Source organism: Bradysia coprophila, chromosome X (genome assembly GCF_014529535.1).
Source record: "Bradysia coprophila strain Holo2 chromosome X, BU_Bcop_v1, whole genome shotgun sequence".
NCBI classification, from domain to species: domain Eukaryota; kingdom Metazoa; phylum Arthropoda; class Insecta; order Diptera; family Sciaridae; genus Bradysia; species Bradysia coprophila.
This window is the reverse complement of record NC_050737.1, coordinates 729,036-750,297: the sequence shown is the minus strand read 5'-3', so window position 1 is coordinate 750,297 and position 21,262 is coordinate 729,036. Positions and strand designations below refer to the sequence as shown.

The window sequence follows — 21,262 nt, the reverse complement described above, 5'->3', positions numbered from 1 at the left end:
CTCAGAACAATCAAATAACAAAGCGAATTGATAGAACAGACTAATTCATCTATAAAACTGTAAAGCCACTGCCACCTTTCGGACAGATCCTCCTAAATGTAACCCCTATTTAATAGTCTCTACAAATTATCCATTCCATTCCACTGATTGATGGTGGCTTAGTTGAAGTAAAATGTTGATTTATCAGATATCATATAATCACTGAGAATGGCAGTGATGATGAACAAGAGGGCGCTTTACATTACATTACAAGAAATGTCTTTTATTCAATACAACTTTAACAACATATTTCGCTCTCGAACAAAATGCCTGATTCTGATTAAATTAACGGAAGTGAGTGATTGATATTTATGCAGCTACAATTACGTTGTCTGTCCCGTTTGATAAATGACACCGAAATTCCTCAGCAAATTTATTGTATAGCCGCAACAATAGTTTGAGCCGCATCATCCAAATCGCTTGCCGATTTAATGGGCAATCCAGATTCCTTCAGAATACGTTTGGCCTCAACCACATTCGTACCCTCCAATCGAACAACCAGCGGCACTTTTAAATTGATCGTTTTCGATGCGTTCACGATTCCATTTGCGATCGTCGCACAATTGACGATACCGCCGAACACATTCACCAAAATGCCTTTCACATTTTTGTCCGATAGAAGAATTTGGAACGCGCGCAGAACTTGATCTTCCTTCACATTTCCACCAACATCCAAGAAATTAGCCGGACTACTGCCGTGCAATTTGATGATGTCCATCGTTGCCATTGCCAAACCAGCACCGTTCACCAAACAGCCGATGTTACCGTCCATAGCGACATAATTTAAATTGTATTTGGCCGCTTCCACCTCTCTCGGATCACTTTCGCTCGCATCGTCCATATTGAAAATGTCTTTCTGCCGGAATTGTGCATTGTCGTCGAAATTCTAATGTTAATTTAACGAGTCAGACAAGGAAAGACTAAAAATTATCCGAAAAAGCAAAGACATACCAATTTAGCGTCCACGGATATCACCTGACCATCATCGGTTTCGGCCAACGGATTGATTTCGATTTGAACGGCATCAACTTTCAAAAACAATTTCCACAATTTCTGTATTTCATCGGCAGCTTTCGCGACCAAATTTCCTTTAAATTCCAGAAATTCGGCAATTTCTTTGCATTCGTCTAATGTCAGTCCTTTAGATATGTCGATGGGAACTTTTTTGATTTTATCGGGAGTTTCTTCGGCAACTGCCTCAATGTCCATACCACCAGCTGGACTGGCGACGAGCACCGGACCATTACTTTCGCGATCCATTACGATGCACAGGTACGTTTCGCGAACGATGTTCACACTGCTAGCAACCATCACCTTTTTCACGAGTATTCCATCCTGGGGCGTCTGATTTGTGATTAGTTTCTGTCCGACCATTTTGTCAACCAGTGATAGTACTTCGTCAGCGCTGAATGTTTGAAGGAAAACATATTAGTAATGTAACTGTGGCATGGTGAACATAGAAAGTTACTTTTTCGTGATGTGAACACCGCCTTTAAATCCATTTGAAAAGTGACCTTTACCTCGACCTCCTGCCAAAATTTGTGCTTTTACAACATATTCCGGCACCTCTATAAATTGTGAATGAAAATTGTTAGAATGTAATAACCAAGAAAAGCGATAGCATTAGGGCAAGGCAACGAGATCATGGCAGAGTTTTGGAAAATTATGGCAAAAATCCTATAGTTCATGCGACAGATACTTTAAAGACGCAGTCCAGATCAGGAGGATAAGGCTACAATTCTTTCTTCCTCTTATGATCTAGACTATCTGCCACAATCTAGTGGCGTGGCACACGGTGCTAGTTGTCAATGTGGTATACTCTGAAGGAGGTAACGTCAATACCATACTATTCCCGTCGGATTTTGATTTCACTAACGTTGTCACTAAGTTATTGATTAATTCGTTAGGGAGGAACATGTTGATGATGTTGATCCTTCTACAACTGTAACTGTATTGCCCGTGAATACGTTCGATTTTTTTGGTTTTGGATTCTTGTATGAAATTTTTTTATGTATTCCGCGAGGGGCCTGCTCGAGTCAGCAGTCCTGCTGTATTCCTTTAGTTCATTCAACATTTTACTTGAAATATCAATTAGGTCAAACAGATTTTGTTTACCGAAGTTGGTTTACTAGCTGGTTAGTGAGTCCTCTACTTCAAACAAAAAATGTAAATTTATTTTTTTAGGGGAACGAACACACGAAGTTGGATGACCTGCAGCCAGTAATTTTTTTTTAAATTTCTAAGCGGCTGGAGCCGAATCAGATATGAAGGTGTTTCTTACTCACTACACCCAACCCTATCTAACCAATCAATAAACATTCCGAAGGATCAACATTATTGCTTAAATACGAGGAAGGACAGAAATTCCAATTCATGCGCAGCGACTACAAGGGAAAACTTCACTTTAAGCTAGAGTCAACAGTGGTGGTCGTCATTATATTTGCACTCCGACGTTGACTCTAACCATCTGACGACCGTATATTTATAATCAATGAAATCATTAGACATGCATTGCCTTCACAACACTTCTGCCATAATTTCCCGCTGTCTTCATTGGCTAATTTTATCAGATAAGAAGAATAAAATGGAAAATGTTGAACATTACTGAATTGATCCAGGACTTTTAAATCGTCTTGACTGCCTTCAAGTACTCGGAATCGTTGTATCGCAACGCCACTTTCTTCCAATAGTCCTTTACTCTGGTATTCCAATAAGTTTAAGTAACGTCTTTGTGATTTGAGCAGCTAAAATTTCAGTGCAAAGATGAGATTATTTTTGGACTTTAATCATTTGGCAAGTCAAGATTATTTTGTATGAATTGCCCATAATAATCAACTATATTTACAATGCCGGTAGAGTTGATAAAATATTTTTGATGGATTGATTAACTTACATTGTTAGCTGCATGTCGTGCAGTAGAAAGTTTGGACCAAATTATGTTCGACATGATTCAATTTGCTTTGTTTTGGTGACTATCGGAGCCCTTTGACACGGTCCAAAATTGTGTAATCAGAATTTAAAGTCATGCACTCTGTTCCTGCATGTAGTAACCTGATGGGAATAAATTCGTTGACAGTTCGAATCTGTCATATCATTTTCGAAAACGAAATGCTTTTTCGTAGAACAATAGTTAAACATCTATTCGGCGCGTTCTTTTGAAAAATATGAGAGCTAAAGTAACAACGAAATATTAAGATCATCTTAATAAGATCATCTTAATGAGATATTACATCTTACCTTACATAATGAAGATACAATTATCTCGTCATTAAACTCATACCAGTAAGCACATGACATGAAAGTATATATCGATTATCGGTCGATTGGCCACAGAGGCGCCTCTAGGAAATTTCGCGCCGTGGACCATTCAGCTCTCTAGCGCCCCTATTTCTTTACCAGCATAATTTGGGAATTTTTTTTTGTGATAAAAATTGTCTATTTCCTTTATCCTCGATCATATTCCAGCGCCCTATTTTCCCAGCGCCCTGGACCATGGTCCAATTGGTCTCTATGAAGAAGCGCCTCTGATTGGCCATACCTAGTTTCCTGTTTCATTGTCTAGAATGTGACTTTTGTATCGAAGATGCAGTTTTCGCTTGCATTTTCTTGGTCCGAGGCGCAGCCGAGATGAGTATAGCACACGAAAATTGGTTCATTTATATCACCAGTTATATGTTTTGTTTAAAACACCCAGGAGAATAAGAAAGGTCGCCCATGCCAAGAAGGTAATTTCATTTAGTTCCACTAATGTCGGTTGTAAACCATTTTACTAGCAGTTTCGCACAGTTGTGGAATCGTCTTCCGAGCATTTATTTTTACTGTCCTAAGCTGTTATTCACCCCTTCGTATTCAAATATGCTTTTTTCGGCAACATGACTAAAGGGCGTATCTTCGATAACTACTGAACTGATTTTGAAAAACTTTTTTTTTTGTGAAAGGTAGTACCAAGTTATGAATTTTGAAGCATAAAAAAAATTCAGTGAAATCCACAATAACTTCATTACTTTTTACTACCTTTCAGGGAAAAATAAAATTTCATCAAAATCGGCTTAAATGTCTTACAAATTTTGTTTAAAAAAAGCTGTTTTTTCAGTTTTTCGTCAATATCTTCCGAGCCATATGGCCGATTGACTTTACGTCCTCAAAATTCATAACTTCCCACTGCTTTCAAGGAAAAAAAAAGTTTATCAAAATCGGTTCAGTAGTTTCTGAGATATCGAGATACGACCTTCAGTTATGTTGCCGGCGAAATATTTTTAAATGCTCCAAGTACACATACTATGTAGTAAAGATAGTGATAATATCCAGTTATGTATTAATGTGAGCTGAGCCGAAAACGAGGTCAACACTTACATAAGAAGAAGTCTACAACGTTTGTCCCTCATAGAAATGTAGTTCACTTAAGATCTACACGCTTACGATTTAACAATGGAAACTCTTCCCACTTCTCATTTTTAAAAAGTAAACAGGGAGCTAAGCGAAGTAAGTGCGATTGCAGATTTAATTGACAGGACCGGGACGTATATTTTGTTGCGGATCGACTATAAACCAAGGCTGTATACTTTGGGGAGGTCACGCAGATACAGATACGCGGGTTACACACCACAGTTGATGATAAAATGGCCGATTTCATACAAAAATTCACCTACTCTGATGATTCTCGTCGTCTTGATGATGTGGTGAATTTTTTGTATATGTAAAGTCATCAGAAGTGGTGTGTTCCCGCGTATCTAATAAAATGGCGGTCTGCGTGACCTCCCCAAAGTATACAGCCTTGCTATAAACGCCGAAGTTTTACTGTGACTAGCAAGTTTTATTGTTCCAACTGATAACTAAGCATTCGGCTGTTCGCGTAAAATATATTGTGCACGCCAAGCACAATTGTTATAGCCGGCGAGGAATTTATTCGTTTCCTCTTGCATTTATACCAGAGAAATGATACGCGCGTCCCCTCACGGCTGGGATAGAACACTTCTGACTGCTTCTTCATAGAACGGTTGAACTGTCACACTTTTTTACATTTGTATGTAAAATTTTGACAGTTTGGTTTTAATAACGATATATCTCGTTTTCGTTAACGACATTTATAGCTTGACTATAATGATTGACGTTCTGGTCAAGGCTGTATACTTTGGGGAGGTCACGCAGACCGCCATTTTATTAGATACGCGGGAACACACCACTTCTGATGACTTTACATATACAAAAAATTCACCACATCATCAAGACGACGAGAATCATCAGAGTAGGTGAATTTTTGTATGAAATCGGCCATTTTATCATCAACTGTGGTGTGTAACCCGCGTATCTGTATCTGCGTGACCTCCCCAAAGTATACAGCCTTGGTTCTGGTCGCATCATCCTCAAATTTTTCAGAAAAAATCCGTCAGGCGTGTTCTATCCCAGCCGTGAGGCGTCGTGCTTATCTTTCTGTGATTTATACACGCGCAGAACAATTATGCTTACGCGTTCAATCTACATTTGATATTCCAACATTTTTTACAGTGCTGAAGTAAAGCAAACTTTACGTTACATTGTTGTGTAAATGCCATAAGTGAGATGTGGCCCCATGCTCTATGCCACAAATTTTTACAATGCTCTCTCAAAGAGAGTATCGAGAGTATTGATAAAATCCATGAAGTGACAAATCGTAGTATTCTGGATATTTTATTGCTCGTAGCACTGGACAGTGCTATGCTCGTATAAATTAACACTTTCTTAGTGAACTTTGGACGAGCTTATTGTCTACCATATTAAGGTGAGCTAGCCAAGTGTATTTTATTAACTTCAATAATATACCGCGTTTCCATTTTAAGCTTCATTTTGATCCACATTCGTTTTCATTGCAACAGATTTTGTGGTTAACATGGCTGAACCGAAGGAAAATCGAGATGTTAAGCATAATGCTTCAGTTGACAAAGGAAATGAGGAGGAAGATACAAGACCATCATTGATCATGTTGCTCAATGACTTTTGCTGTTTGAAGATTTTCGAGTTATTGCCGCTCGCTGAGCTGTATGCGGTGTGCCGAACATGTACCCGATTCGAAGTTTTGTGCGCAGATGTGTTTTGTCGTCGTTATCCGAACAAAGCGATTGTAATCGACAATATTTCGGACAAAGGCAAAGTGCATCAGGGACTACAAGACAAATATGCGAAGTACTTCACCAAATACATACCGAACGTAACACTTGCATTCGGTGAAGACCCAACGCAAGACTTGATCAGGTTGTGCAAATTTTATGACGGCAGTAGCCCAATCAAATCAGTTCAATTGAAAAAATGGCGAGCCAAATTGGAAGCATCTCATGGTGCTGCAATGTGTGGCATTGTCGAAACAATCGAATCGGTCACGTTTACAGGAATGGAAATAGACGGTGATGTGTATGCAAATATGCTGCAGTTCATGCCGAACATGAAGAGCCTAACTTTTCGCCAAACGTTTGAGAAGTCCGGTAGCGTTGATCTCGGTTGGACGGAGAAAGCGTATCCGAAGCTGGAATATTTCGCATGGTACGAGACATTGTTTCCAGCTGCCGAATTGATGACATTGTTCGATAGAAACTGTACCATTCGCCATTTTTCGTTATTGGCAACATTGCATGAGACAATCGAGCAGCTAATGGATTCATCAATTCGCGTCGACGAATTGTTCATCGATTTCGACCGTTTTAATCATGTGAAACGCGAGTGTTCAGACACGTTGAAATGTTTGCTTGCTCTATGCAAACGGCAGCCTGATATTAGGTTGCATATGAAATGTGATGAAGGATCTCGATATTATTTGTGTCAGCATTTCGTTGATTGGAAACCACTTGCGCCATACATCGAAGGACTGTATTTTCTGTCGGTTGAAGAGATTGATGGTATCCAATTTACCGGACCCCGTCTGCACGCATTTATATTCGATTGCAAGAATTTGAAAGTGCTGCAGTTGAATCACGACTGTAGCATCAATTGGACGATGCTAACACCAAAATTGGAAAGGGTTTTCTTCTACTACAATTCATCCTATAATGATGCCATTCGTAATGTCGCTTACCGTGCACATCGTTTAAAGACGATTCACTCCGACACCACGCGTAAATTGAAAATCTACATCAGCAGCATAGGATCAAACCCGATAATTGAGAACTTAAATGACGATGGTGCTTCGATTGAAGTTGCACGAAGTGAAACAGAAATTGTCAACAACCCTCTGGTTTCTTTGAAAGAGCGGCGCATTAAACACAAAGGTCCTCGTGCTGAATTCACTGAGCTGGACAGAGCGATGTTAAGATTTATTTACAGTTAAGTTGTTTCCAACCATTTCTTGATTTTATCTTTGCTTGCTTACTAAGCAATGCTTAGTAGTAATTGCCTTTAAGTTTCTTGGTATTTTGAAGAATTGAAATCATTGAAGATTCATTGAATGACAAGATATAGTAATGTATTCAAGAATGCAGTTAAAATAAAGCCGAAACAATTTTTAACAACCTGTCTGTAGCAAGTCATTTTCAATGTCGGCATTCGACGACCTGTCCCGTTGAGTAACGAAACATTGAGCCAAAATAGCTCGAAACCTACAAGACTTTTTGACGAAAAATCGAGAGTGCGTTTGTAGTTGAAACTAGGTAAACCTTTGTGAAAGCCTAACGCTGATGTAAAATGGTAATCCGGCCCGAAACAAACAGAAGATAACGTTTATCACAGATAGTGTTTTCCGCGAACACACGTAACTCATAGGAATCTAAAATGCATATTGTTCTCTAACATGCTACAGGTAAGCACCTATTCCCCAGCATTTGAAAATGCATGTCCTGATCTTCTACCAATTGAGTATACGTAACTAGACCTGTGCTGGTCGAGATTTTTTCGAAATCAAAACGACCTCAAGCGTGCATGGAAATAATGTTTTCTTCCCGGTAACCAAGTCGAAACTTCCCAGTATCCGAAAATTTTGACAAAAATTTCCCGGTGAGTCGCAATTAACTTACCGGTGGCGCGAATATTATTTCCCAAGCCCTTTCTAATCCTTTGTGCAGATTTAAGTGTAACATTAGTTTTTACAATGCTATAACCTTTTCTTCTGTATGAATTTTCACTCATCAATTTGTAGAAGAGAATGTTTGTAAAGATGTAAGCGATCAAATTCGTTAAATTTAAATTTGATTTTTAAGAGCGACATCCGTTAAAATCTTTTAAACATCTAAACATTATGAGGACGAAATAAAAACCACAACAGTTTTAGATTTTAACATTTAATTTCCTTCCGACAATATACATTTCGAGTGCCACGCACTCATTATCAAGTCTAGCTTAAAATTCGAATTTTCGAATTTTAAGCTAGACTTGATAATGAGTGCGTGGCACTCGAAATGTATATTGTCGGAAGGAAATTAAATGTTAAAATCTAAAACTGTTGTGGTTTTTATTTCGTCCTCATAATGTTTAGATGTTTGTAAAGATACTAACTGCACGAGATCCATCCTTTGATATAACATTGGAAAATTATCTTCTGTTCTAATCTGCCAGATATGTTGGGCATAACAATCTTTCGGAAATTCTGCCTTAATTTACTTAAATATAAAAGAAGAAATTCGCGAGCGGAGCGATATTTTTTAAAGATTGATTTGTGATGATGCATAAATAGTACCATTCTTTGCAACTGTACAAACTCAAAATTCTAAATGAAACTTTAATTTGAGCGAAAGCGCCGCAGATTCCCCCTGTTAGAAACTTCCCCATGAGTTCTTCCCGTTGGTAGAAAATTCTCAATAAGTTCTTCCCGCTGATAAAATTTCCCGGTGTGATTTCTTCCCAGTGATAGCTATTTCCGATTTCCCGATGACAGCTATTTTTCGGTTAGTTCTGAATTCTTCCCGCTGATAGATATTTCCCGGTGTGAGTTCTTCCCAGTGATAGCTGTTTCCGATTTCCCGATGACAGCTATTTTTCGGTTAGTTCTGACTTCTTCCCGCTGATAGATATTTCCCGGTGTGAGTTCTTCCCAGTGATAGCTGTTTCCGATTTCCGGTGTCGAGGAATCTCGCGCCGTGCGAAATTCCTACTCTAGAGTGGTAATTTCGCGCCCATACATTTTTTGAATCTCCAGTTTTTTTGCCAATGTGTGGTTCGAAGTCAGTGCGAATTATGGAATTTGGGGCGAATTTGATTTGAAAAGTTGGGAATGGGTGCGAACTCGATTTAGAACATTTTACAATGAACTGAAAGTTGGAAATGGGTGCGAACTCGATTTAGAGCATTTTCAAAGGAAGTGAAAGTTGGAAATGGGTGCGAACAGGGCCTAATTTTGGTAATTTTTTTTGGTAAAATTTACCAAATTTTCCAAAATTTACCAAAAATTTATTTGGTAAATTTTGGCAAATTTGGTAAATTTAGAAAAGCTTTGGTAAACTTTTCCAAAAAATTGGTAAATTTTGGTAAAGTTTTCCAAAAAAATTTAACAAAAATAGGCCCTGGGTGCGAACCCGATTTAAAGCGTTTTTGGAAAACCGAAAGTTGGAAATGGGTGCGAGCTCGATTTAGAGCATTTTTGGAAAAACTGAAAGTTGGAAATGGGTGCGAACTCGGTTTAGAGCATTTTTGGAAATGTTAACAAATACTGATTGAATTGTCCTTTTACGAACTGTTAACAAAGACTGAGGCAATTTATTTCCAACTTTCAGTTCCTTTGAAAATGCTCTAAATCGAGTTCGCACCCATTTCCAACTTTCAGTTTTTTCAAAAATGCTTTAAATGGAGTTCGCACCCATTTCCAATTTTTTAATTTGCCTAAAACCATCATAAATGGAATTCGCGCCGAATTCCATCATTCGCGCCGAATTTTATAGTTCGCGATGACTTTCCACAACACATGTTCAAAAGTACTGCAGATCAAAAAAAAAATGCATGGGCGCGAAATTACCACTCTGAGTAGGAATTTCGCGCGGCGCGAGATTCCTTTTTTCACCATATAAACGTAGTAATCTCGCGCCCATACGGCGCGAGATTCCTAGCAACCCGATTTCCCGATGACAGCTATTTCCCGGTTAGTTCTGAATTCTTCCTGCTTATAGATATTTCCCGGTGACTACTTCCCGCTGATAGACATTTCCCGGTGAGGTCTAATTTTTACAGTAGAAAAAAAGAAAATAGCGAAGGCTAAATTTCCCGGTATCCAATTTTTCGCCCCGACGACTTCCCGGTATCAAGGATACCAGGACACCGCATTATTTCCATGCACAACCTCAAGGTCCCCGTCTTATTTCAATGACCCAGACTAACATTTGGAGCTCATCCGAGCCCAAGTGATGATTCTGAAATAGAATTTCAGGCTTCCATATATCAGAACACATAAAATATGCATTAGGGTCATTTAGCGAAAAAATGCCAGTACAAAACTTGAAAATCCACCAAAATATTGATATGCGCGAAACATTCGGCGGAGTCGCTCAAGAATAAATTTAGCCAATATTGGTGGCAATCTTGTTAATTCCTCTTAGTGTTAAACACTTTCAGAGTAGAGGAAAACTTTCTACAGCCTATCTAATTCGGTTAAACAGGTAATACATTTTTTGTTTGTATGGGTGGACCAGCTGAAAAACAGCTGAAGTGAAATGCGTTACTTGTTCGGTCCGAGATGTTTCCTTAAATCTCGTGCAGAAGATCCTTGCATTGGGATTTTTAAATAAAAAAAACTCACCTGAAAGGACTAGTACCATTTCAAAGTTCGTATATGTATCAATACAAATCATTTGCTTCGTGGTGGAAAATATTTCGATTTTTTATTTCTACAAAAAAAGTAATTTTATTTATTTACAACACTACAAACTAAAAAGTGTATCCTCTATATATAATGTACTGATGCTTTAAATTATTATATTTATAAATAGAGTTCATATCATCTCTTTATTATTTATATCATATCGATATGTTAATTAATTATTGTTTCTGTTGTTGTTGTAGTTTTTGTATTTCGTTTATTTATTTCCTCAACTCTTCAATTCAATTCAATTTTTATTGTTTTTTGTTGTTGTTTTAGTTTTAACACAGCCTGAATGATTTTTGACATCATTTTTTCTCTCTTTTTTATTTTTTGAAATTTACTTATATTGAGTGTTAATAATAATAAGATTTCTTGTGTTAGGCTCATTACATTTTGAACGTTGTTCTGTTTCAACTTATTTTTTTCGTTTGATTTTTTTTTCTCTCGATATTTGTGGACTAGAAATTTATGGTAAATTCTGACGAAAGACATTTCTTTTGCCTTCAATATTCTCAATTTACATTCGGTTTTAATCGATCGAAGTCATTTGAACATTTTAAATTACAATTTTACACAACGTGAGACTTACATCGACAACTTCGCAAGAAATATTGTGTGAAAGGGTCAGCACACACTTTTTCTTTCAATCTCTGTCTCCTAAGATTTCCTCACAATTTTCGCTTCAATTTTTAGAACTTTAAGACTTTACGGAGATTCAATTTAAGAAACTTAGCGAATGTAAGGAAATTCAGAGAAACCGTTTTTCGATTGTTTCGCGGCACTATGACAATTCGCTTTCAGTAGAATCAAAGCACGTGGCATAGTAATAGATGTGTCAAAATACTATACTCTAAAGTGACCAATACCATTAATGGTACTAAAGGTATACAGTAGTATTTTGACACACCAAATATTCTATTGCTAAACCAGGTGCGTTGGCAGAACGCATGAATCAACCCATTTAATTCTTCTAAAACATGCAGGTCCTTTATTGGATTAAATCATTGTCTTCATTTAGTGACATCAAATTCTCACTGTTTACAGTACTAGTTAAGATTCTGCGAAATTATAGGTTTTAATGTTTGTATCAGTGAATATAATTTTAAGTTGCAGTCTCTCTTATCGGAAAACAATAGCCTGTCAATGTGTGAAAAAATACCACCACAGAAAATTTCCACTTTTTCGTGGATCCATCTGAGCTTCAACCTTTTGATTTAACGGTTATTAGTCTGTCATCGACAATAATGATCAAAGTAAGCAATCTCTTCTGCTCTATGTGTCGTTTTATTGGAACGTTTAGGTAAACTGATGAAATGAAAGGTTTCATGCCAAACATTGAACAACAGAAGTAGTAAATTTAATAGTTAAACTATATGGTATGGTATGCTTGTCGTTTATGACAGGCATACCATATAAAATGAGAAACTATGAAATGGAAAGACTTTACAAAGTAACCAGCCTTCAGCCAAGCAAATTTACTTGGATTAAAAGAATTCCGTCGATTCGAAGAATCACAATTATTTCTCAGCTTGTTGTGACATTGTATTCCATTGTATAACTTTTGGACACATTATTAACTGAACCATCCTAACTTTATAGCCTGAGCACATTGTGTTCTGCAATATCAGGGTTCGTCCTTTTCAATTGAATACATAAAGGAAGACTTGTATGAACACTTCATGAAGTCAAGTACTGATCGCCATAAACATTATTTGAGGGATTTATGCTGGTCACTCCGGTCGCTGTACGTCAGAACCATATTTGTATAAGACAGTCCAATTTTGACTACCAAATTTTCAATGATTCTCCGGATCCACGACGTTATGTTTTTCAGTAGAGGAGGTAATGTCTACATTATGAACTGAAGACTTGAAATTTTTGTTTGAATGCAAAGTTTGGCTAGATCAAAAAAGAAAAAAAAACAATTTTTTTCTTTCTGTTCAAATTGAAATTTAATTGGGAACTTTTTGTTTTCTATTTAAAAAAAAATTATTATCGCTTAAAGAAAAGTGGAGCTGCGCACAATACTAGGTATGTTTTTCTTCTTCACATATTATATGCCATAGATACATTTCGATTCAATGGAAATGATTTTAAAATGTGACAACCAAAAAACTGGTGTGATGAAATAAATTTTTTGTTTTGTTTCATACACTAATTATAATTAATAAGGACTAGGCGCTAAAGTACACATTCATTTGCCAGGTGGAAAATAAACAAAAAAAATAATGATTTGAAAAAAAATCGACTAAAGGTAATATTGTCTCATTTTAAAATTATTGTCACTGATCGCCAGGTGGATCCGATAACGGAGAAAACATAAATTAAATTTCGAAATGATACAAACAGAGCAAAAAAAAAATTGAAAAAAAAATAAAATTTTAAATCGATTTGTAAATTATCGATTCACCGAAATTATAATTTTAAAAATTACAAATTTTTTTATAAGAAACCTTTTTCGCATAATTGTAAAATGTAATGGATTTTCGTCTCGTTACATTTAAAATTTAATTAATTAAAACAAATGACTAATTTTTCACATTTAAAAAAAAATAATTCTTTAAGACCCGTTTTTCTACTACTTATCGTTTAAATAATAGTTTTAAACTTATACTCAATTTTGTTCTCAACCTTTTTTATATTTTTATTCGTTTCCAAATTTTCTCTCTTTTCGGTTTTGTTTCCTTAACTTTTTCTTTTAGATTTAATGTTCTCTTCTCCTCCAAATAAAATTACGGCTAAAGCATAATAATTATTACGATGTTTATGTACACAAAACTATCGAACTATCAATATAACTTGTTTGCTTCGTCTTCTTCTTCTTCTTCTTCACGAATTGTTTCCCTAACAAATTTATCCAGTTTTACGAAATAAATGCACGGTTTTTCTTTCGTATCTATATTTTACACCAAAAATTTTTTCGTTTTTATAAACTTTTACTTTCTTGCCATCATTTCTTTTGACCATTCTCCATCAAAACTATCGACTGAAAATGCAAAAAGTAAATTTAGTTTTTAATTCTTCCTCTTCTTCTTTACTCAAAAGAAATACTGAAATCTTTTTCTTCCTATTACTTTAATGGATCGGACCATTCTTTCTGATTCTTTTGTTTTAATTTTTTTTTTTCTCAAAAATTCGAAATTTTTTTCGTTTTTCTTTTTTTTTTTGGTAAAAAGCCGATTTTCTCTTTCGTCTCAATTGTGAAGCGAAATCCTTATTTTTTACAACTACCTTCTACATACTTTTATATAATATTTACAAGGGGGATGACGAGAAGGGCGGTATTTTTTTTTTAAGTTGTTGATGTGTATCCAACAACCGACATAAATTAATAAAATTAGAAAAAGAAGGAAATCGGTAAGACTAAAAGTAAAAACTAATCAAAAACACCGAAATACTTAGAATACTAAAAATTACTACAAATCAATCATTCTCGTCGATGCGTTCGGTTGACATGGGTTCACTAGTGCCAGCATTATTGTTGTTGTTATTGTTAACGTTCAGTGTAATTGAGAAACGATTCGAACAATGAACATCGTCAATGATCGGCGACAGATTCGAACTGGTCGATGATGTTTTCGACGACACCGATGACAGTGGCGACAACGGGGATATCGGCGATAATGACGAAATCGACGACGAACAACCGTCCCGTGACGATGACGCTGACGACGGTGACATTTTATCGGTGGAAGTGCGTGTGGTAAACACATCGTCCTCTTCCATTTCCGAATCCGAACTGGGCGGATTCGATGCCGTAGGTACTGGTAGTTTGCCGGCAGCGCGTAAACTCTGTTCGAGCTCCAGCAGCTGGCCCATGAAATTTAAGTTTGGTGATATTATCGGTCGGGCTAGTTTGACTAATTTGTATGCATCGATCAATGACAATGATTTGTAACGCATCACATAGGCAATGGCAATGGTGGCACTCCGGGATATACCAGCTTGACAGTGTAACAATACGGTTGAATTATTAAGTCGGGCGTCCTCTGTAAAGATAAAAAAGAAAATTGAGTTAGATGAGTTTGTTCATTCGTTTGAGACGCATTTGATGATTTTCGATTAGCTATTAAGGTTGCTGCTACGCTACGGTCTTTAGCAGTAAATTAAGTGAAAAGATAACTGTAATGAGTACTGGAAAACTAATGATAAACGATCGTTAGCCCTTTTACAGTGTGTGTGTTACGCACAAGCCATTAATTTCATAAAATCCTTTATTATCTCCTATCACACAGCGACAGACCCATTTTAAGCTAAACGCATTAACTACATGATGTTTCTTATAAATATACACACATTCCTCCCCAGAAAAAAGCACATACACACACACCACATGCAATAATCCTGTGTCCCATAATATATATCATTCCGGAAACCTGAATCACCGCTGCTTTTAGTTTCATATCATTTAACAAAATGTCGTTATCTCTGCGATACGGTGGAATATTATGTACAACTAGGGATGCATTATACCTTATGCATATATGGGGCATAAATTTCGTTTATGCAAACATTCGAATAATACTGAGGGTTGATTGCGTTATTTGATATTACGTTTCAGATGTATACAATACGTAAGCAGAGGTAGAGTAGGACAAAATCAAAAAAAAAAGTAAGGAAAGAAGGAAAAAAGGTTGTTAGGAGTCTGACAACGAGATAAGGAAATGGTGTGGTTTACAGATGAAACAAAAAGGTTTTTATATGCTGGGAGAAACGGAGTTTGGTAAATGGTTTGGATTGACTTGTTGGAAAGCGTATATTAAAGCCACACGTTGGCTGTTATCTCCTTACACAAATGCTCTTTAAAAACATTTTCAGTTAAAATCAGAAGAAGAAAAAAACATTATCTCGTACGAAGGCGTCAGACATTCGCACAACACATTATTATTGACCTTAAACGTCGGTTGTTTGTAGTACGTCTTTTTCCACACATTAAAAAAAAGTGTGAAGAACTGAATGACTCATTTTCAATTTTATCTACACCAATGATGCATAATGATACCGGAAAAGAACTTTCATAGAGGTCAGTCCGTTCCGTGTGTAACATACATTGAACACCGTCGAACAATATCAATAAATTTTAAGACAAATATTACAACAACAACAAAAAAACTTTAATGGAACCAGACTTGTTGCCCATAGAAGGACAAATATTACTTGACAGACATTTGTGCACCGGCACACCACAACACCGGTTAAATTCAAATTCTTTCGCTTCGTATATTCGCAATATTTCTTCTTTTTTTAACTGTCGTGTATAAAAGAACGTTCGACATTCGACTTCAACGACCACTTACAAGGTTCGTAAAAGGTTTAGTGCGGCTTTAAGTTCCTTGCTATGCAAACAATTAATAATCAATGTTTATTGTGAATTTACTTTGCGGAACTCGATGTGATATGTGGATTACATGTATAATAAATGGCCGGCTCATAATAATAATAATAATTGGCAATTTATCGATCGTTTAACAGAATATAATGTACAACCAAGGTTAACTGAAAACTCTTTGACAAAACAGATAATGGTTGTTTCATGTCGTCGGCGGTATTATGTTGGAATTGTTTGGCGCTATGCTCTAAATTTTAGACGATTTTTTTTTCTCTTCTCTTTTTCAATTTGTTTTGCTTAACGCCAGTTAATGTGTATGGGTCTCGCCGAAAGATACGAATGTGTGGTCATCGATCTTCGTATAAATATATAGTTTCTACATCATCTACTTTAAGATGACCCACACATGAAATTCTCAAACAGTCGGGCTGACATCATAACTGCTTCAAATCATTGAAGAGTGCCATAAAAACCGGTTGAATGAATTTTCAAATCCCCGCAAAGACAATTATAATTTACAAATGTGATGATGCAAATTTTCGACGTTTTTTTATCTTTTATTCCTCTTCGTTAAAATGTCTTAGTCGATTCAAGAGGAGGTAGAGGTATATAATATGTAGATTATAGATTTCTTTGCCATCAAAACATTTATTACTTTTAATGATCGAAAAAGTGGGATGAATTTTTTTTTTCTTTTGCGTTATTTATTCAAGAAACCTTGCCTTAATAAAATTTAAAAAATTTGAAATATCTCTAATTTGCATTGAATATTTTCTCATATTTATTTGCTGATCAGAAATGTTAGGTGGAAAATAGCAAAAATGTTTTCGATGAATTGGAATAGATCAGAGTTATAATGGCTGTGTACGCACACGCACACAAATATCGCAGAATAAATGGTAATCAGAGAATTGAAACATTCACGGTTTGTTAGCAAAATAGAGAAGAAAAAAAAAGTGAAACCTCTGGCAAAGAGTGAAAAGAAAATTAGAGACCAAAGTCTTGTTGGTTGGAAGGAAAAATTTACCAAGCTTTTATTCAGCTGCTTTCATCATTCGGAGCAGAGAGAAATGCTGTTTGGAAGCTTAAACTCAAACGTAATAGATTTTTATATAATTCTAGTACCTTTCCTCACAAAATTAGTTATGCAAGAGCTCTTACTTTCTTGTGAACCAACTTCATTATGTCGTTTCATGGATATTGACCAGAGTTAACATATTTTAGAGCGCAAAAGTTCTTGAATTTTCTTTGACCATAAATTGAATTTTACTCGGTTCTGAGTCTGTCTTGAAGTGAGATGGTTTGACAAAGTCAAAAATCGAGCACAAATCCATAAAACGAATGAGTTCACATCACAATCATCACGCACAATAAATTAAACATTGAGAATGTTCAACTTTAAAATGATTATGCCTAGAGTGTAGAATTAGATATAGATACCCAAACCACACGTTTCATGGAGCGCTCATACAATATTTAATATAATACGCACGGACGGACGGACGGGAACGCGGTCGTTCGTATCTGTATTATATATTATTCCTTGCATTATCTATGCCTCCATGACGATAACGCGTGTGTAACTATAAATAATTAATGGAACAATGTCTATTATATGTATAGAAAAGTACATTCGTATGTAGTAATGGCTCATGAAATTCACTTAATAATAGTAGATTAGTTACACGAAAACGCGAAAGTTTCGTTTGAGTCTTAAAAGATATCATAAACAATTTTCCTATTATTACGACACGCAGTTGTACAGTACATTTTTACGTTTTTCTAATAATTGGACAATACGTCGATTTATGTGGAAAATACTCTGAGTACAATTTTGTGTATAGTTAGTATACACATCGATCGGTGTATATATAATTATATTCAATATCAAAACGGTGTTTTTCTTTTTCCAATTCATTTCAGTTCGTTTCGTTATAGGCCTATCAATGCCGCATATATATATATATAATTGTATATAAGTGTAGTACATACTATTTAATTGAAATTACTTGATTGCATAAAACACAAGAGTCTTGTTTATTGTAAAACTATACTAAAAACTTCGAGAGTATACACAACAAACCAACCGAACCAAACCATCGCGCATATATAATATACAGCAAAATATAAATTTTTATTTTTATACATGGCATTTATAAAAACAAGTCGTCGATAAAAATATGACTCATCGCTTATGTCCACAAGCAAATATTTAAGTTGTAATAATGTGAATGATGGTGTATGTACACATTGTACATAGTATATTTCGTGAAAAAAAATAATACACAGACGACAGACTTGTTAATAAAACGACAATAATTTTGGTTTTCTTCTTCTTCTGGCTCATGTTGTGTATTTTTGAAGAGCTTTTCATATATGTACAACACTAGCGAAAAATTTCGTTTTTTATTATTGATTGAATTGAAATGAATAATTTAATGATTTATTGAGATGAGAAGATGAACGATTGTTAAAAAAAAATTAATTTGTTTGCACTGATGTGCCATTTTCATTTATATATTTTTTTCGTCTTTTCATGTGCTATACGATGGCATTTTTTTCTTATTTTTTTTTTTTTTTGTAAATTGTGGTATATACAAAATGTAAACACTTTAGATGTGTTATAATATGAGAGAGACATATGTGGTGGATCCACCAGGCAATAATAAATATTATTTGTATTTATAATATTTGTTTTTCGAGTGCAAGTGCAAATATTACTAATTAATCGCGTCAGATTAAATTGGTTAATCGTTTGAATAATTTTAAAATAATTGTTCGTCAGATGGCACATTTCACATGCTTTGATTTTGACACGCCCGGTTAATTAATCTCTCTCTTAACCACAGAAAATTTATGATTTCATTTTTTTTTTTTTCATTTTTCAAATACATAATCTCTCCAGCGTATGGTAATCGGTATTTGTGTTGTGATTAAAAAAATATTAATTTTTGAATGAAAACATTTTTTTGCGCCATATAGACAGAAAAAAACAGATTTCATTTTATGAATACAAATCGTTGGTTCGGTTATTTCAATCCAGAGTCTGGTAGCTTTCCATTAACGAACAAAAAAAAATTACAATCTTTAAACTGTAGACGATAAAAATTGGTTAAATTGACGCATTTGTTTAGTCTTGACAGAGGAAAATACGTTTGTGTGGATAGCGAAAGCGTCATATCACCGAAAAAAAAGTGCAGTGTGTAGTACAAGATAACAATCGAAATGCTACAAATGGATTTCTTTTGACATTGTTAACCGTGAATCCAAAGTTAGAAGGTGCCGTAGAATAGATTTGCAACGCAACAATGTCTGCATCCTGCATCCATTCTAAAGTACTTTCTATACACCGCTCTGCAATGACAATGGGATTTGTCTTGTCGGCTTGGGGGGCAAAATGATCTCGATTTACCTCATTATAATGGAATTCAATTTTAAATAGACAGAATATCAACATCACCACCACCGAAAACTGTTGTCGTCAACCCTTCGCGATGATTCATCGAATTCCGTTCCTTTGTTCAAAATATATAATCCAGAGATCCCACTTGAATATTATTATTTTTTGCATTGTGTTTATTTAAAATTAAATCAACCCCCATCCCGGTATTTTTTTTATCAAAAATCTACTCTCCCTCTCTCTCTCTGTGTACGTCGCGTCATGTTTATATTAAATACGTAAAATATGTGCTATATGGTGGGTACATTTTCGTTATTCCTACCTCCAGATATTCATGCATTCACGGGAACAAAAAAAATATCTAAATACAAATATAACGAGATGAAAATCATGCAAAAATGTTTCTGCTCAAATGAGCTATATGATAAGCTCCTTTTCACATTATACATATTTAGTCTCCATAGGCCTATTTGCTATATATTTTGTTCCCGAATAGTATTCAAAAATAGGGTTGCGCGTTATAAAGGTATGTTTGCTTTTTATTAGAATATGCGAGTTCGCAAATAAGTTACGGGTGAATACGTGCAAGTTTTACATTGGAATACACACAGAATTATATATACGTGCCTGCATCCCCAAAGCAAATGTATTATATGCCGACAGGGATGCAGGAAAATGTTTCACAACTGCATCATAAGTTTGTAATAATATTTGTATTACGTCATGCTCGGCATAGGTAATATAACTGATCGGTGTCCATGTATTACGTCAACCAAATTGTATTTGGTATTCCGTCTCGCATGTTCTCAGTTTGGTTTACATTTTTTTTTTGTGTAAGCTGCGTCTCAAAACTCGACAACGATTAACACCAATTTGTTGTCCGAAATAAAAGTCAAAATAAAAAATTTAAAAATCCAATTCTAACATCTAAACTTACGGAGCATATCATCACGACAATAATAGGCATGGTAAATATTTGTTTTAAACTTCCTTTTGAGAATTGAGGTTTTACGTACATTTTTTTGTTGGATGGTGCATGGAAATAAGTTCGTCGGTTTCGCTATCACGATTTATATTCAAAATTGTATAAAATGGGTATGAGGCAGTAACAAATTTATTTGTTGGCTCATGGGGAGCTGAGCTAAATCAGCAAACTCAAATAGTACATCCTCACGGGAAGTCTTTGTCAATTTGTGAACCGTTTTTTTTATATTCTTCGTTGTTTTGTTGTTGTTGTCGTGCAACGGAGGAGCGGTGTGAACGGTGGAAGGAGTTAACAACCGTTTTCGTAATGCGAAAACTTTGGTTTGATCGGATTAGTAAATGTTAAAGGTCCCCCTATGCTCTTTCGGTCGACTTGATTTTCTTCGTTATGCATTCATTAGTAAACTAATAAATTAAAAAGATAAACGTCGAGCCTCCAAAATATGTTTATATGTGTCAAATAGTCGCGATCAATGGTGCATGGCAGTTATATTATGAACAAATTGTTATGAACATATTTCCATCTAGTTCTAATTTCGTGAAGTTTTTTTATTGTAAAATCGTGCCAGACCAGTTAGGAACATTATCACGATTACGATAATTAAATAATTTTGTGCAAACTTTGTATTTTATTATATTTTCTTCGTTAAAAATTATTTTCTGTTGTTGTAGTTGTTGTTGTCAGTAAGACGGTCTGACGAAGTTTAAATGTTTTAAAATTAGATATGAAATAATAGCTGAGCAAATATCAACCGTTCGAATT

The 21,262-nt window shown here is 35.4% G+C and overlaps 3 protein-coding genes across 3 annotated transcripts in view; 1 reads left to right on the top strand and 2 right to left on the bottom strand.

Moving 5' to 3' along the window:
* Window positions 1–235: 235 nt before the first annotated feature.
* On the bottom strand, window positions 236–3,109 carry LOC119081260 (succinate--CoA ligase [GDP-forming] subunit beta, mitochondrial). The gene is made up of 5 exons (XM_037190001.1): window positions 2,933–3,109; window positions 2,645–2,783; window positions 1,508–1,607; window positions 991–1,444; window positions 236–925 (listed from the first exon to the last, which is right to left on the bottom strand). Exons 1-5 carry the CDS (start codon window positions 2,984–2,986, stop codon window positions 413–415), a joined length of 1,260 nt encoding a protein of 419 aa, XP_037045896.1. The 5' UTR covers window positions 2,987–3,109; the 3' UTR covers window positions 236–412.
* Window positions 3,110–5,672: 2,563 nt separating this feature from the next.
* On the top strand, window positions 5,673–7,512 carry LOC119081250. Its single transcript, XM_037189988.1, has 2 exons — window positions 5,673–5,797; window positions 5,892–7,512. The coding sequence occupies exon 2, from the start codon at window positions 5,906–5,908 to the stop codon at window positions 7,331–7,333; it is 1,428 nt and encodes a 475-aa protein (XP_037045883.1). The 5' UTR covers window positions 5,673–5,797; window positions 5,892–5,905; the 3' UTR covers window positions 7,334–7,512.
* Window positions 7,513–13,708: 6,196 nt separating this feature from the next.
* Window positions 13,709–21,262, bottom strand: part of LOC119081245 (dual specificity protein phosphatase 7) — a 34,406-nt gene continuing 26,852 nt past the window's right edge. Inside the window, exon 4 of the mRNA XM_037189976.1 lies at window positions 13,709–14,775. Within this exon, the coding sequence (XP_037045871.1) occupies window positions 14,210–14,775 (566 nt within the window). The 3' untranslated portion in view covers window positions 13,709–14,209. The remainder of the gene's footprint in view (window positions 14,776–21,262) is intronic.